Source organism: Daktulosphaira vitifoliae, unplaced genomic scaffold (genome assembly GCF_025091365.1).
Source record: "Daktulosphaira vitifoliae isolate Bord-2020 unplaced genomic scaffold, ASM2509136v1 Scaffold_1, whole genome shotgun sequence".
Classification (NCBI taxonomy): Eukaryota; Metazoa; Arthropoda; class Insecta; order Hemiptera; family Phylloxeridae; genus Daktulosphaira; species Daktulosphaira vitifoliae.
The window spans coordinates 12,871,081-12,885,892 of NW_026099572.1; the positions used below are offsets into that span (position 1 = coordinate 12,871,081).

The 14,812-nt window shown below is 25.5% G+C and overlaps 1 protein-coding gene and 1 long non-coding RNA gene across 7 annotated transcripts in view; one reads left to right on the forward strand and one right to left on the reverse strand.

The window, feature by feature from the left end:
• Positions 1–349: 349 nt before the first annotated feature.
• Positions 350–14,812, reverse strand: part of LOC126894725 (transient receptor potential cation channel subfamily V member 5) — a 24,850-nt gene continuing 10,387 nt past the window's right edge. For 2 of the 6 annotated variants that reach the window (XM_050665936.1, XM_050665935.1), the window contains exons 5-17: positions 12,937–13,126; positions 12,252–12,405; positions 10,603–10,753; positions 10,431–10,534; positions 10,285–10,367; positions 7,151–7,562; positions 5,630–5,809; positions 5,307–5,458; positions 4,938–5,047; positions 4,409–4,590; positions 4,233–4,349; positions 1,536–1,661; positions 350–1,104 (exon numbers count right to left, since the gene is read on the reverse strand). In XM_050665936.1, the coding sequence (XP_050521893.1) occupies positions 946–1,104; positions 1,536–1,661; positions 4,233–4,349; positions 4,409–4,590; positions 4,938–5,047; positions 5,307–5,458; positions 5,630–5,809; positions 7,151–7,562; positions 10,285–10,367; positions 10,431–10,534; positions 10,603–10,753; positions 12,252–12,405; positions 12,937–13,126 (2,120 nt within the window). In that variant the 3' untranslated portion in view covers positions 350–945. Of the gene's footprint in view, positions 1,105–1,535; positions 1,662–3,440; positions 3,579–4,232; positions 4,350–4,408; positions 4,591–4,937; positions 5,048–5,306; positions 5,459–5,629; positions 5,810–7,150; positions 7,563–10,284; positions 10,368–10,430; positions 10,535–10,602; positions 10,754–12,251; positions 12,406–12,936; positions 13,127–14,812 lie in introns of those variants that run through there. The other 4 variants (XM_050665937.1, XM_050665940.1, XM_050665939.1 and 1 more) reach the window with 3 other exon arrangements.
• Positions 4,586–5,326, forward strand: LOC126894738 (uncharacterized). The gene is made up of 3 exons (XR_007701494.1): positions 4,586–4,843; positions 4,922–5,077; positions 5,226–5,326. It is a non-coding gene; the product is annotated as an uncharacterized LOC126894738 (long non-coding RNA).

Sequence of the window (14,812 nt, forward strand, 5' to 3'; positions counted from 1 at the left end):
TATTTTAAAAGTAACCAGGGGGCTAATATTAAAAAGATCACTTATATACAACAGTTTTATAATTTTTTATAATTTCTCCGTAAATATTACAATATTAAACATCAATTTCATAGCAAATTTAATTACTACAATAAGTATGTACCATATATTATACTTGGAAATTATAAAACTACTAATTAGGAATAATAAAGTAAATAAGAGTTTGTTGCAGTGGTAACACTGCTATTATAATGTTCGTATTGTGATAATAATATAAGCTGTGTATTTTTAAAAAATGATTACAAAGTGTTCTCTTGTATTTAAAATAAATGTAATTTCTATTTAATTTAAATTAGTTTTTTAATTACACATTGATATTAAAGACTAAAATAAAACAGAGTTAATGTTGCTAATGAAATAATCTACCAATTTCTTAAAATTAAACACTACCAACAGATTTGTAACTAATGATAGTGGTTTTAATCACTGTCAGATATCATCTACACATGTCCCAACTATGGCGTGTCCCCAATGTGCCGCTACCCCAATGTTTTAACTTTTTATCTTATTATTGGAGTCCAATCTAATATTTTCTGGTAGGAAAAAAACCATCTATCATCACCTGTTATTATGTTTATATCAGGGTTGTTACGTTTTTAACAAGTGATGTTTAAATTACTATTTTAAAAGTGTTTGAAACACCAAATATTTCAAAATTTACACTTGTCTTGTAGATCATATTAAATGTTTAAAAAATTTAATTAAATTTTTTAATTCTGCTCTGCATAAGTCTTATTAGATAGAACAAATGTAATTGTGATAATAATTATAATGCTGAAAATAACAATACTCTTTTTTTTAATTTTTAAATAAATTATAATAGTTTAAAACTTTTTATCTACGGACATAAGAATTCACAGTCGATGAATATGTGTTTTTTTTTTTTTTTGCTATCAGTGTCCCAAGTTATTTGCTGATTTCGTTTCCATTCGTTTTTTTCGTATTGTTTGTACAACACGATGATGACAATTTGCTGCTCAAATCTCGAGCTTTCATTCTTTCCACATATCTGTAGTGAATTCGTTTCATTTCTAACATTTCTTTCATTTCTTCTTTGTCTTCATCCTTTTATAAAACAAATGAGTATAAAAAAAAATGCATTACTATATACCTATTATCGTGTTTATATTTAAGAATATTATTATATTAACTACCTTTTGAAAGTGGCATATTTTGTTTTTTTATAAAAATTTGGTACCATGAACTTAAAATTATAAGTTTGTACAAAAATATTATATTGTTATTTATTGTTTATCATCATAAGGAAAAATGTTTATTTATTAATTTAATATTAAATTAAATAACATTTCTTAGAAAATACTATAAAAAGAAACTATTATAACAATTATCACGAATTAAATAATTATATTTTCTCATATTTTGAAAATAATTACATTAAAGTCGGGCTTATAAATTACAAAAAATGTATACTATTTTTCATAACTTTTATAATGCATTGATTTGATAATAGTAAAGATTGAAGGCTCAATACTAACTGATTGATTTAAACGTAAAACCAAAGCTCGACGACCGTCAGACATAGGTTGGGAGTATTGCATGAGATTTTTATGCCGTTGAGATGGACTTACGCCTCTTTCAACTACTAAAACAATTCTTGCCCACTGAAAAAAAATTATACATTATCATTAACCAAAATAATTAACCCTTATGTATAAGGAAATTGTAAACCATCATATTTTTTTTATCTAAAAGTAACTTCTGAATGTATCAATTCTTAAATAACTCTCGGTTTTGTATAGTATTCGGAGCCGACCTATTGTTGAAGGTAAAAAAATTATATTATATGTACCCATGAGGCAGAAGATCATGACGGTATTAGATCTTCAATTTGACTCTTATTTTTAATTATTAAAAAATTTTAATTTGTTAATCAAAAGTTTAAATGTTTTTATTTTAAGTATTGATTATGATTAAAATAATATATAATTAAATAATATTGGGTTATGGTATTCATGGATACCCATCCCTTTAGAATACTGATATATATATATATTATATAAATAAATGGAAGAAGAGAAAATGAACGCATTCACATTCCCTTGAACATCATCTCCATGATGTTTATGTTGTAGTGTAAAGTGAGGTAAATTCGTGATAATTTAAAAAAATACATTTAATTTTTTGAAATAATTTAATTAATATAATTATTTAATGAAAATAGTATAAAGATACATACAAATTTTACATTGTATGTTTTTTTTTTGTTTTTATTGCATTAAAATAAAAATGTTAGGTAATTTTATGATAAGGGATTTAATTTTCTACAATTTTCTTTAGTCGATTTTGCTTCTTTATAAATTAATAATTTTTGTTTATTTACCATTTTTGCTGTTACTATCATTTCAGGGTCGTTGTTCTGACGATACTTTATTGATATCGTATTTAATTGTAATACATATAGATTTGTGATACGTCAAACCGTAAAAATATCTGCAGATTTACATAGGAAAATATATAATCTTTATTTTATTTATAATCATTTGGTGTTTAAAATAATTTTTGATATAATTTTATTTAATAAAAAAATCTAGCTTAAAAAGAATTAATTCAAATTAACTTTAGCTCTGATCCCGATGGCATTGATTTTATTATGACATCTGTTCATCAAAATTCTCAGCTCTCGCTATACCTTTTTAATATGTCAAAAGAACTCAATTTTTATCTAGTTGAACTAAACGTTACCGAAAACTGGAAAAAATCCTTTACAATTTTAAATATTTAAAATACCTCCAAAAAATGGCATCTTCCAAATTTTTTTTCTATATTTAAAAATTGCTATAATATTTTTTTTTTAAATATTGATCGTAATAAAACTGTAATTCAATATAAAATAGACAATAAGCATTCTGCTGGTATGCTTTTTGTGAAAATTCAATCAAAAACCTGTGTACGAAAACGGTTTGAAAAAGATCCAAGCACGTATTTTTTTTTGTTTTAACTCGAATTGTTGAAAATGTTTAGGGATGTCTGCATTGTTCAATCTATATCAAATTAGAGTTCTTTAAGAGTAATTATCGATAAAAAACAAACGCTTCCTAACTATATTATTTCAAAGTTACTTTATTTTAAAGTCAAAAATCGTAAAACTTCTGTAAAAATTCACCACAGTTTTTAAATTTTTCTGTTACTCTCTAAGCATAATGATCGTAATGAAATTTTGATACTATATAAATAAGACAACGAGCTTTCTTTTAGTATGATTTTTGTGAATTTTCCATAAAAAACATTAGTACAAAATGTTCGAAAGTGACCTCTCAATTTTTTAATTTGTTCCGACGATTGTTCTATTACGAGAAATCGTCGGCCAAAGTAAAAAAAAAAAACTTTCTTATCAATTAAATAAATAATTTAATAAAATTTAATATTTAATTGAAATATTAAAAAGTAGAAATTGTGAAATTTAACAGACTTGCATCGAAGCTTTTTTAATGATAGTGATGTTAATCACTGTCGGATATAAACTTGTCCCAATTAAGCCACGATACCACTGTACTGGGTTTTTGTATCAGGTGAAAACACTAAAAAAATGTATATTGTCAGTAAGGAATAGCTAATTATAGTTTATAATTTTTAAAATTATAACTGTACCAATAAATTAAGTATATTGTCAAGCTTAACATTAGTTAGTTATAATACACTGATGTTATGTATAAGTTGAAAAATATGATAGTTAAAAGATGGAAACTATAATATTTTAGGCTATTATTTATTAGACTTGTGATCTACAATGATAAGAGATGTATAAACTGATAGAAAACAATTAATGTATCTATGCACTCAACAACTGCGTCAACAGTATTACTAGCAAAATTGGTCGATGTTTCGCAGTTTATGGACTAATAGGTAAAAACTAATTGATAAAGATATTTAAAAACTAGCACGAATTTACTTATACCACGAACATATCTACCTTTACACTATTTTATTAATAATGTAATCAACATGTTGATTAGGTATTTTTTCACTTTAATAATTTTAGGTTTACTTTTTCAATTGTATGTTTGGAATATCCTTCTTAAACTTGTATTAGACTCCTTAAGATTTTTTCCTATCTATATCTACCCTAAGCAATGTACCTTATTCCCTTTATGTTCAACATTACTTTATTAATTAAAAAAATGAATGAATACATAATTATATATACATTTAATTTTTTCTACAGAAGTAATTACTTGTCTTTGCCATTCATTTCTTGTTTCGGCAATTTTTTGATAAGTATTTCCCATCATAGCGATTAACATGTTAACTAATAAAATTGCTACAATCACCATGAATACAATGAAACAAAACTAAAAGAAAATCATCATAATAATATTAAAAAGTTTCATAAAGCTATACTATCTCATACCTTAGCAACCAAAGTGTGACTCGTCTTGTCAAAGGCTTCATAGTATTCAGCAAAAGCATTTACTGACATGAGAAACATGGCCATAATTGATTCAATCGGTGATGGCATAGGATTTTCAACAATGTCGTCAACATTACCAGGAGTCAAAGGATTATCAAAGGATAAAAAAATTACATAATAAGCTGTGGAAGATTAATAGAATATATAAATATAATAAGTTATTTTTATAAAATCAGATAGTGGTGAGGTGTATTTCCTTAATATATATTCAAGTTTTGTACAATATTGTGGTGACAATTTTTTATTTTATACAACACCAATAATAATTTCAATTAGTTATAACTTTTTATAATTTTGAGGAGTATTAGGTAGAGCCAAAATTTTATATTTAAAACAAGATTTTAGACTCAATTTAAACCGTATAATTTATATTGAGTAAGTAAAAGAAAAATGTCAAGCAGTTTTTTTAGTATTTCTAACAAATTATTTTTATAAAATGCATGAATTATACAGCTAAGAATATATTTACCTTGAGAGAAGCCCATTACAAACACCATGTATATGGAAACGAATCTCAATAGATCTCCCATAATCATTCTATAAATCATGACCACAAAAGGACCAACTGTCTTGAAACCTCTTCAAATTGTTTAAATATAATTTAAAAAAGTAAATATAACATAAGTATATGATATAACATAGTATGGTGGATAACAGGAGCACAATTTGAATATTTTTGTGAGGTGTAATTTAATTTCCTGCCTTTAACATTTTTTCGTAACATGAAAAAATTATACTATTTCATTTCTTTTTTTAGGTTACTATGGCGGAAGTTTAGTGAGTTAAGCTACCTTAAGTCCATACCAAATCACACTTAGGATGATCAATTGTAGTTTACCTGCAGAAAAATAAGAAATATGGACATGTGGTTAGCATGATAATTACAGCTGTAATGTCTTCTGCTTTATCATAACAATAATATCTAAGTGGTGGCACAGTCATCATAAGAGTACAAGAGAATAAGAACATTACTCTTGCCGGCGCTATTGCCTATAAAAATGATAATATTTGATTAAAAATTGTATAATCCAAATTAAAATGTTGATTAATCAATTAGTCTTTTAATGCTTATGTTTTTAAATTAACTTTTTCAATCAAAAAAATATTTTTAATCAATTATTTTATGTGAGTATTATGTTTTTAAGATTGGTAGAAACTAACCAGATTTTCAAAAAACATTTGAAGTCCCAAAAATCTTGCTTCTCTTATAGCTGCCAACAAGTAAAGAAAAGCTCCGATCAACATTGTTACTTCTGAACCTATTCTTATTAAATCTTCGGTAGTGTTAACTATTAATAATCGACAAAATTTTCGTTTTTTACTCCACCAAAACTTTCTGACCTTTTAAAACGGGGAAATATTAATCATAGGGAAAGGGTAAAAGTTAATTATGCTATTTTTCTTATAATATGTTTATTTAATGAGTTTTCGATAATAAATGTTTTATTATGAGGAAAATTGGACAAATAAGTCAATTTCATCAACCTTTCAGAAGAAAGGTTATAACAGAGGTTGAGAAGATATTGATTTTTAAAATGCCTGCTCATAAAAATATTTAGTTTTTACTCAGAGTTGACTGTCAATACATACGTCAAAAAACTCAAATTTAATTTAGTTAAACATATCAGCTTTAAAAATTACACAACTATAGAAAAAGGCATTTTCAGGATTTATTTTTGTATTTTAAAACTGCTTTAAATTACACGGATCATAATTAAACTCATATCGGCAATATAGAAATAATTTTTTTTCGGTATATTTTTTATGTAAATCTAGTTTATAACTTAAGGATAGATAGAGTGTTTGAACTATACTATTAAAATTGTTTTCTTTTCAGTTATTAAAAATGTTTGGAATCGTCTGATATATTTTAACCTGTATTAAATTAAAAGTTTTTTTAAATTACTTTTTGATAAAATAGGAAAACGTCTCGACGATTTATCTCTTATAAGTCATTAGATTAAAGAAAAAAATCTTAAAATTTTTGTAAAACTGTGTCATTGATTTTATTTTGCTATAACTGTTCCAAAAATACACCAATTTTAATGAAATTTATATTGTACAAAAGTTCTGATGATTTTTTATCTACTTGGTTACTAAAATATTTTTTTTCTTGTTTTTTTTTTATATATAATAACTGTATTAAAGGATTTTATGGCAGTGATATTAACCATTTTCAGATATCAATATTATATTGGGATCTACTATGTTAAGCTATTAAGCTATGTTTAGTGGACTAACTAGTAGACCCACTATACTGCACTGAATTTTTTTTATTGATCTCATAGTAAGATTAACTTTAGGTATAAGAGTAATCAGTCACACAAGTGATCTACTTAATCTCTCATAATACATACTCAATTAATTATATTTGTTAAAAGGATTTTAATTTTCGAAAATTGAATAATTTGAGTATTTTAAAATCTTTTTTTTGTTAGTAATTTGAAGAATATACATCTCAAAATTACACTACCTTTTCCAGGCAAAATTATTTTTGTATAGTTTCAGATGTAATTAAATGTTAATTATAATTTTCCGTAAAAAAATAGAAATTAACTAAAGTTCTTTTTTCTTAGGATCAAAAATAATTAGTAGTAATATAAAAAAAGTATTATGAATTATTATGTAAAATTTTAATTTGCACAAAATTATAAAAACATTTTTTGTTTATTTCTAACTTACTTTTTTGTTATTATTCATTGATGAATTTTTATCATTTGTATCCCAATTTTTATGCTTACTTTTATCCGAATTTGAACTCTTTCCGTGCAAATTTTTCATATTACTTTGTTTGTCGGATATATCACTAGTGTCGTTTAAATAATTAAATAATGTAGGATTATCTGTTATTAAGACTGCCATGGTTGTTTCCGGAATTTCTAATTCAGTAATTTCAATCATTTCATCATAAGCAATATTTTCGGGTAACGATTCGTTGTCCAAGAATTCCATAGGAGTAGTTGCCATTGTTGTGGTTGAAGTGTAATTGCTTACTGGTGGCTTAAGACCACTTGGTGGAGGTCCCGGTCTTAACACAAAGCACAGCATTGAAATTGTGAAATAAAAAGCGAATAGGAAAAACTGTCTGTAAAACCTAAGTTCACAACATATTTATTAATTTTATTATACTCTTAATAATTAGTATTGCTTATTGAAGAACTAAAAATTAATTATTTAAGGAGTTCTTATAATTGTATTAATACTAAAACATTAAAAAACAGTTTGCTAACTCGGTCTGGTGAAGTTGACTTTCTTGATTTAAAAAAGAAAAAGAGAATGATTATATAGAAGTATATTTTATACCTCTAGTAATTAATATGAAATTTAATAAAATTATATTTTAATAATGAACTTGTATTTTGATGATACTTTTAATGATTCATTAAAAGACCAAAAAAACTACTCATCAAAGTATACAAGAGATTGTGAAAATTATCCAAAATTTAAAAAATGGTTTGCATTGAGCAGAAAAGGATTCAATTTTCAAAGGAAAACTTTTCTTATATGTATTTTTTGATGACTATTTAGGTTATTTAACAGCTGTTGGTGAACATGGGTCATTTGATAAACTCCCTAGTTAAATACCTTGGTCGTATTGTAAGATTCATACAAAATCAAAGATGAATATGCCTTTTTTACCAAATAAGACCTACAATATGTAATCAAATTTTTTCTATAATAAATCAGATTTTTAATGATCCTAATATACCTTACAAACAAAACTGATTTTCTATACCATGTATGGTGCTAATACAATGTTTGATAATAAACATTCTATTAAAACTCTTTTGGCAAATGAAATTACTAAATTATTTGTCATTAAATGTGTATATTACACATTAAGTTTTTGTGTATTATATGATGCTAAAAAGTTAACAAATATTGTTAAAGATGTTCTGAGAAACATTTACACAAACATGAAGTTTAGTTTCAAAAGTCGAACTAAATTCAATGACTTTCAATTTTTTTTTGACACTAAACCTCATAAACTATTGTAGATTTGTCAAATCTGTTGGCTTTCATTGTATTCTTGTGTCAAAAAGAGTTAGATCAATACTGAGTTTTGAATTAACTACTTTAAAGGGAAGCATTTATTAAATAATTAGTCGGATCATATTTATTTAGTTTTATCAGATTCTTTTACTAAAATTTATTTGAAATAAATAATGTTAGAATTTGTTTTACTAATATTAAAAAATGTAAATTTTATTTATCAATCCGAAAGACTACAAATTCCTTTTATTTATTCAAAATTTTCTATTGCCTATGAAACTGTTATATGTTTATTAAACGTAACTAGACTGTTATATAAAATCTGTGTACTTTTACATATATAGATAAATTTTAACCTCAATTGCGGCATTGTCATTCATAATCGCATGTAGATTTTTGCCTAGGACTAGTGAGTATTGATTTAAATTATATTTACGGGGTTAAAATAGTACTAGTTTATAGCATTAATGACATTAGCAACTTTTTAATTTTAAGAATATTATTTGTATTTCAACTTGGATTCAAATTAATCTAAATCCGTAAGAGTTTAAACCAAGATATTTGATATTTTAATTATAACTTTTATATTTCTTATTTTGAAATGTATGGATATTCAACATAATGTATTTAATATAAGGGTCCGGTGCAGTTTCCGTAAATTCAAAAAGACTCATCTCAATCCGTGACTTCTATTAGTTGCGGTTAAAACAACTCCAGTATTTTTTTTTTGTGTATATTAGGGATTAAATATAGAAATCCAACATATTTTTAAGTTTAGAGATCATTTGGGTGAAAATATACAGCTATTTTATCGCAGAACAATTTTATCGAAAAGACTTAGAAAAATTTGAAACAAATTGTTTTAACTATTATGTAGAATATTCTTATAAACTACACACATATTTTTCATTTAAATACCTACACAAGACATGTTTAGAAATAATTTCGTTTGAGAATAAAATTATGTTCATAACAATGGACTAAACAAAGTCAATTTTAAATTCAATTATCCCATAATTTTAATATGCTAATAGACTAGACACTAATTCCTAAAAAACCGTATTATTTACGTAATTTGTACAAATGTTTTGAATTTGTATAAAGTGCTTCAAAAACTATTTTTTAATGTAATGTGTCTGTAACTAGATACAATTTGATGTGTAAAAATAATTAAAATGCACATATATGAGTATTTTAAGTTTATAAAATATCAATTTGTTTCATTTTATTTACTTACAGAGTTTTTAAAAATAAGTAAAGTAAAATCCATAAACTATAATTTTGCATTAGGATATTTCACATAAGTCAAAATCTATGAATAAATAAAAAAACAGTAACGAATAGTTTTCAATTACCGTTTGAAAAGAGTATGTTTAATTCACAAACATTGAATAGGTCGTGATCGTGTATTATAGATGAACTTTTAAAAGCAACGCCTCCGATAAAATTGTATTCTGCAGCCACTTACTGGTTTTATTTGCACCGAGAAAACGGTCGAGAACGGATAATACCCTCTAGAGTGTAACAACTGGTAAGAATGTGTTGAATATTAATAGCGATCTTTTGTCTTGTCTTTTTTTTAAAACACCGGTGCAACGAATCGAATAAATCCCGTAAAGTGTTTAGTGGTTGTATTTTGTCTGAATTCTGTGTGAATGGGAATTACATAACAGAGATATACCCTTAAGTATTTAATTTAGATATTACTTCATTCAGCTTCAAAGCCGAGCGTCGTGATGGTGACAAAATAATCTTGTAATACGCTTAAAAACCAATAGTGTATAATATCAAGTAAACTAGAAGTACATAGTGTTACGACTTACCGAAATTTAACGAATGTATTCCATTTTGCATTCAATAAATCTACTAACGCACCATCTATCATTTCCAGGTGTTCCGGACTTTCCTATTAATTTATAAGACTTTAAGTGTAAATATCCTCATTGAAAATATAAAGATGAATGCTCACCCCAAACACAACTAGATTTAATGCGGAATTTCTGCTGATTTGACCCGTGTCGTTGTCAATGGTGTCGATTTGTGTCAAAGGGTATGCGGCACAAGTGATGCTTCCTATAGATAACGTGTTCGTTTAGTGTACATAAATAATAAATTTTATCAATGTTACTTTCATTTTTTACCGATTTGCCAGTAGATTTCCCTTTCGATGTTAAGTATGTGGAAGAATATTTGGATACGTGCCAACTTTGCTGCCAATGTAAGGGGCGTCAAATTCTGATAATTTCTGATGTTCAGATCCGCCCCAATCTCGTAGGCCATGTCAAATGTTGACTAACGAAACAACAGAATTTATTATTTGAATAATAGAACAATTAGAAAATAACACTGATAAACGAAAACATATTTAAATTGTGCAGATTAAATTTGTATAATATTTACAATTATTATTTTTTCAACTCGATCAAAAAATATAAAATGATCAGTGTTCAAAGTTTAGATTATGCTAACAATTAAAAAAAAAGACATTGTTTTCTTAATAATAATTTTGTGTAAATTAACGAAAATATACAACAAATTAGTACCTACAAGTTGATTTTAAAAAAATTCCAATAATTTTTGCATTATTGTTACATTAATTAATTTTTTGTTTAAAATTTCATTAATACTGCTGCACAAAGACTAATAGAGAGATACTTTTCAGTTGTTATTGATTAAACTGTGCAAGAGAACTTATTTAATACTGCAGCATAGTGTTATTCCCTTTAAACGAATTAAAATTGAAATATGAGTTGTAGTTATACGTGCAATATTCATTAAATGTTATTTAATTATGTTTGTATTTTGTAGTTAACAATATTTCACAACTTTGTTCTATATTGTACAATTATAATAGTGCAGTATATATAGTATAATGGCTATTAACTTAGATATTTCAAAAAAAAATTTTTCGATTTATTTTTCTGAAAATTTGTAAAAACACTCAGTAAACTTAATGGATATAATAGTAGATGTACATGTATTAATACAATTACTGATTTTATACAAAGTTAAAAATCATTTTTCTCTTAAAATTTAATTAGCTTGTAATTAAACTTGCCATATTTCGTTTTATTAAAATTTGATTGGTTCCTTTCAATTATTTATGATAAAGACAAAAAATAAATCAAAATTTTAATTAAAATAATAAATACCAATAATAAAAATCGACATGGAGTACATTTCTTGTAATTATATGTTCTGAAAAATCATTAGAAGGTTCACTGCATTTGGTTCTACTGAGTGAAATTATGATACGTTTATGTAAACTTTGAATTTTGTTTCATAAAAAGTAATTAATTTTACTCCGTTCTTCAAAACTTTTTAATAGTGTAATTAATATAGTTGTTTTAATTATTAGTTATTGTTTTTAACTGTAGTGAAATTAAGAACATTTAGGTAAATGTTATAACCGTCATTTTCTCAATTTATAATTAAACTCGGCAACTTTTAATATTATAAAAATAAATAAAGTAAAAGTATGTCTAAACATTTTTAAAATTATGTTTTTAGCCATTCTGATATGTTATGTAGTATCTCGATAAAAGAAATAAAAAAATAGTGGCTTTTGATTGAATCGATAGAAAAAACGTTTTGGAAGTAATTTATAATTCTTGTAACGTTTTTCTATCAATGATTCAACTATTATATGATTATTAATTATTTAACACGTTATTTCATGACGCTAGTAATGTATCACACAAAAATCAAAACATTTATAGAATATCCAGTTTTTTAGTCTCAAGTTTTTACTGTTTTTTTTTTTTGCTAAATTATTTTTTTAATTAATTACAATTTTTTCATAAATTACGAGCATGTGTAAGACTGTATTGCCGTTTGTATCTTGATTGTTCGGATCTGCACCTCTTGCCAACATCAAACGGTAACTTTCCTCTTGTCCCAAACAAGCGGCAAACGACAATGGATATTCGCCCCAGTAAACATACCTAAGAAATAAAAATGAACATTTAATAACCAATAATAGAACAACTGTCCTATAATACAGCCCTTACACAGCTAAAATTCGAACTAAACTTAAAAGAGGGTTTTTAAAAAATTTCATTTTTACCATTTTTTACCATCTACCAGGTTATAAATGTAAAACTAGTTACTTGATAATAATAACATAATGTACATAGTTATTTATTGGTTAAATAAAAGATATTTTTAAACTGTATTGTAATAATTTTGCAAATAGATTGATTTCATAGAAATTGTACTTTCTTGCTTTATAAAATAATACAATACTATTTTTGGATTAGATAAAACTCATTTTCGGAAGATGTATTACAATGATTTATTATAACCTCTCATTCAATATATTTCAAATCTGGTGGTGCCAAGGTAATACAATAATAATATTAAGATCGATCGCATGGTCAATACGCTAGAAATTCTGGCGTAGGTGTGTAAGATAACAAATTGAAAAATGTATTCATTATGATTTATGTTCTGATTTCAAAAATATTTGAGGTTACCCTTCATAGTTGGTGTCCGGACAAACGTTAACCCATTCATGGTTTAGTGAATCTGACCTAGAAGCTTTTTGATCTTCAGGACACATAAAATTTCCAAAACATCTTTCATTCAAATTAGCTCCGCTATCCATCAGTACTTTGACCATGGCAGGATCTTCGTTAACAATAGCTATGTGTAGTACACTTTCTCCTAAAATATCAATGCATTTACTGAAATTTTATAAAATTAATAACTTTTATTTGTTAAAATATTCACAAAAAATATACAGAGTAATAGATTTTATACAAACATTCATTTTCTTTGAAAATATTGCATTTTTTAAATTTTTGTAAAAGAAAATATTGTTTGATTTAAAAAGTTATATAATTTAATAAAATATTTTTTTATTCTTTCAGGGATAAAAAACCTTTAATTTTCTTAAATGAGGTAACGAAATTAATAATAAATTTTTACTTTAAAACAAAATTTTTTTATCAACCTTGAAAAACAAACTGTTCGAATAATAAAAGAATATAGAAACAAAATTTGTTGTTATTTTTTTTCTATCCTATTATCAAGTTAAATAAACAATTTTTTTCCTATATTTTTTTTATTACATCAACCGTTTAGGTTTTAAGACTGATAAAAAATTTGGTTTTAAAGTAAAATTCCTACATTAATTTAGTTTTCTTAATACCGGAGACGGCAATAGCTTGTTTCAATAGGGTATAATTAATTTTACACGCCAGTGACTAACGATTTACAAGAGTAAACTTGTGTTGAATACAAGAGTATAGGACTATTAACAGTCATAAATTATTAAATGCAAGATTTCTGTATGTTGGATAATATATTTGTCGACAAATGTAAATCGACAAAATGAAAAATAAAGATTTTTGTTATTTTCAACAATATAATATCATTAGTAAAATGATTTCAAATTATTAAACTTTATCATGCAGTAACAGATGAACGAGTGATCTAACAAAAGAAATTTAGAAACAAAATGGTTTGTAAAACTTTTAAAAATGATTGAGTTAAAAAAACAGGGGTTCCTAATAAATTTTTTTAAATAAAGCTTATCAATTACTAAAAAATTCTGACCCACAGATTGCATCCGTCAATTTGCAAAATCACCTACACCTAATGGAAGAATGGTACACTAAATGGCGATTTAAAATTAATCAATCAAAATCAGTTCATACTACCTTTACTTTAAGACTTCTCCCTTGTCCTGGTGTCTCCCTATATGGAGTACAAATCCCCTCCTATTCTTCTGTCAAGTATCTCGGACTTACACTAGATAGTCGGCTCACGTGGGCTCAGCACATTAAAAATAAACGCTCGTTGTTAAATAGCCGTCTGCGGTTACTCAAATCATTAATCACAAACAATAAATTTTCAAACTTTAATGTTAAACTTTTAATTTATAAATCCCTTTTAAAACCCATATGGACTTACGGCCTTCAGTTATGGGGAAATGCTAAAAAATCCAATACCAATAAAATTCAATGCTTTCAGAATATTGTCTTAAGAAAACTAATCAATGCACCTCCTTATATCTCTAATTATACACTTCATAACGATCTCAACTTAAAAACAGTTCATGAAGAAGCCATTTCCTACTATAAAAGATTCCACAGTAAATTACTCTCCCACTCAAATCCCCTAATAAAAAACCTCTCAACCTTGTCCATACCTGGAGACCCACCCAGACGTTTAAAACGTAAGTGGTGCCGTGATCTTCTTTCTACCAATATCAATTAATAATAATATAATTAAGTCATTGGAAATATAAAATAAAAATTCTAAGAAAATAAAAAATTAAAAAAATCATGGGAAGTATCACTAATGAGTGGTTTCTTCCATCAAAATGTATTCATGTAAATTTTTTTT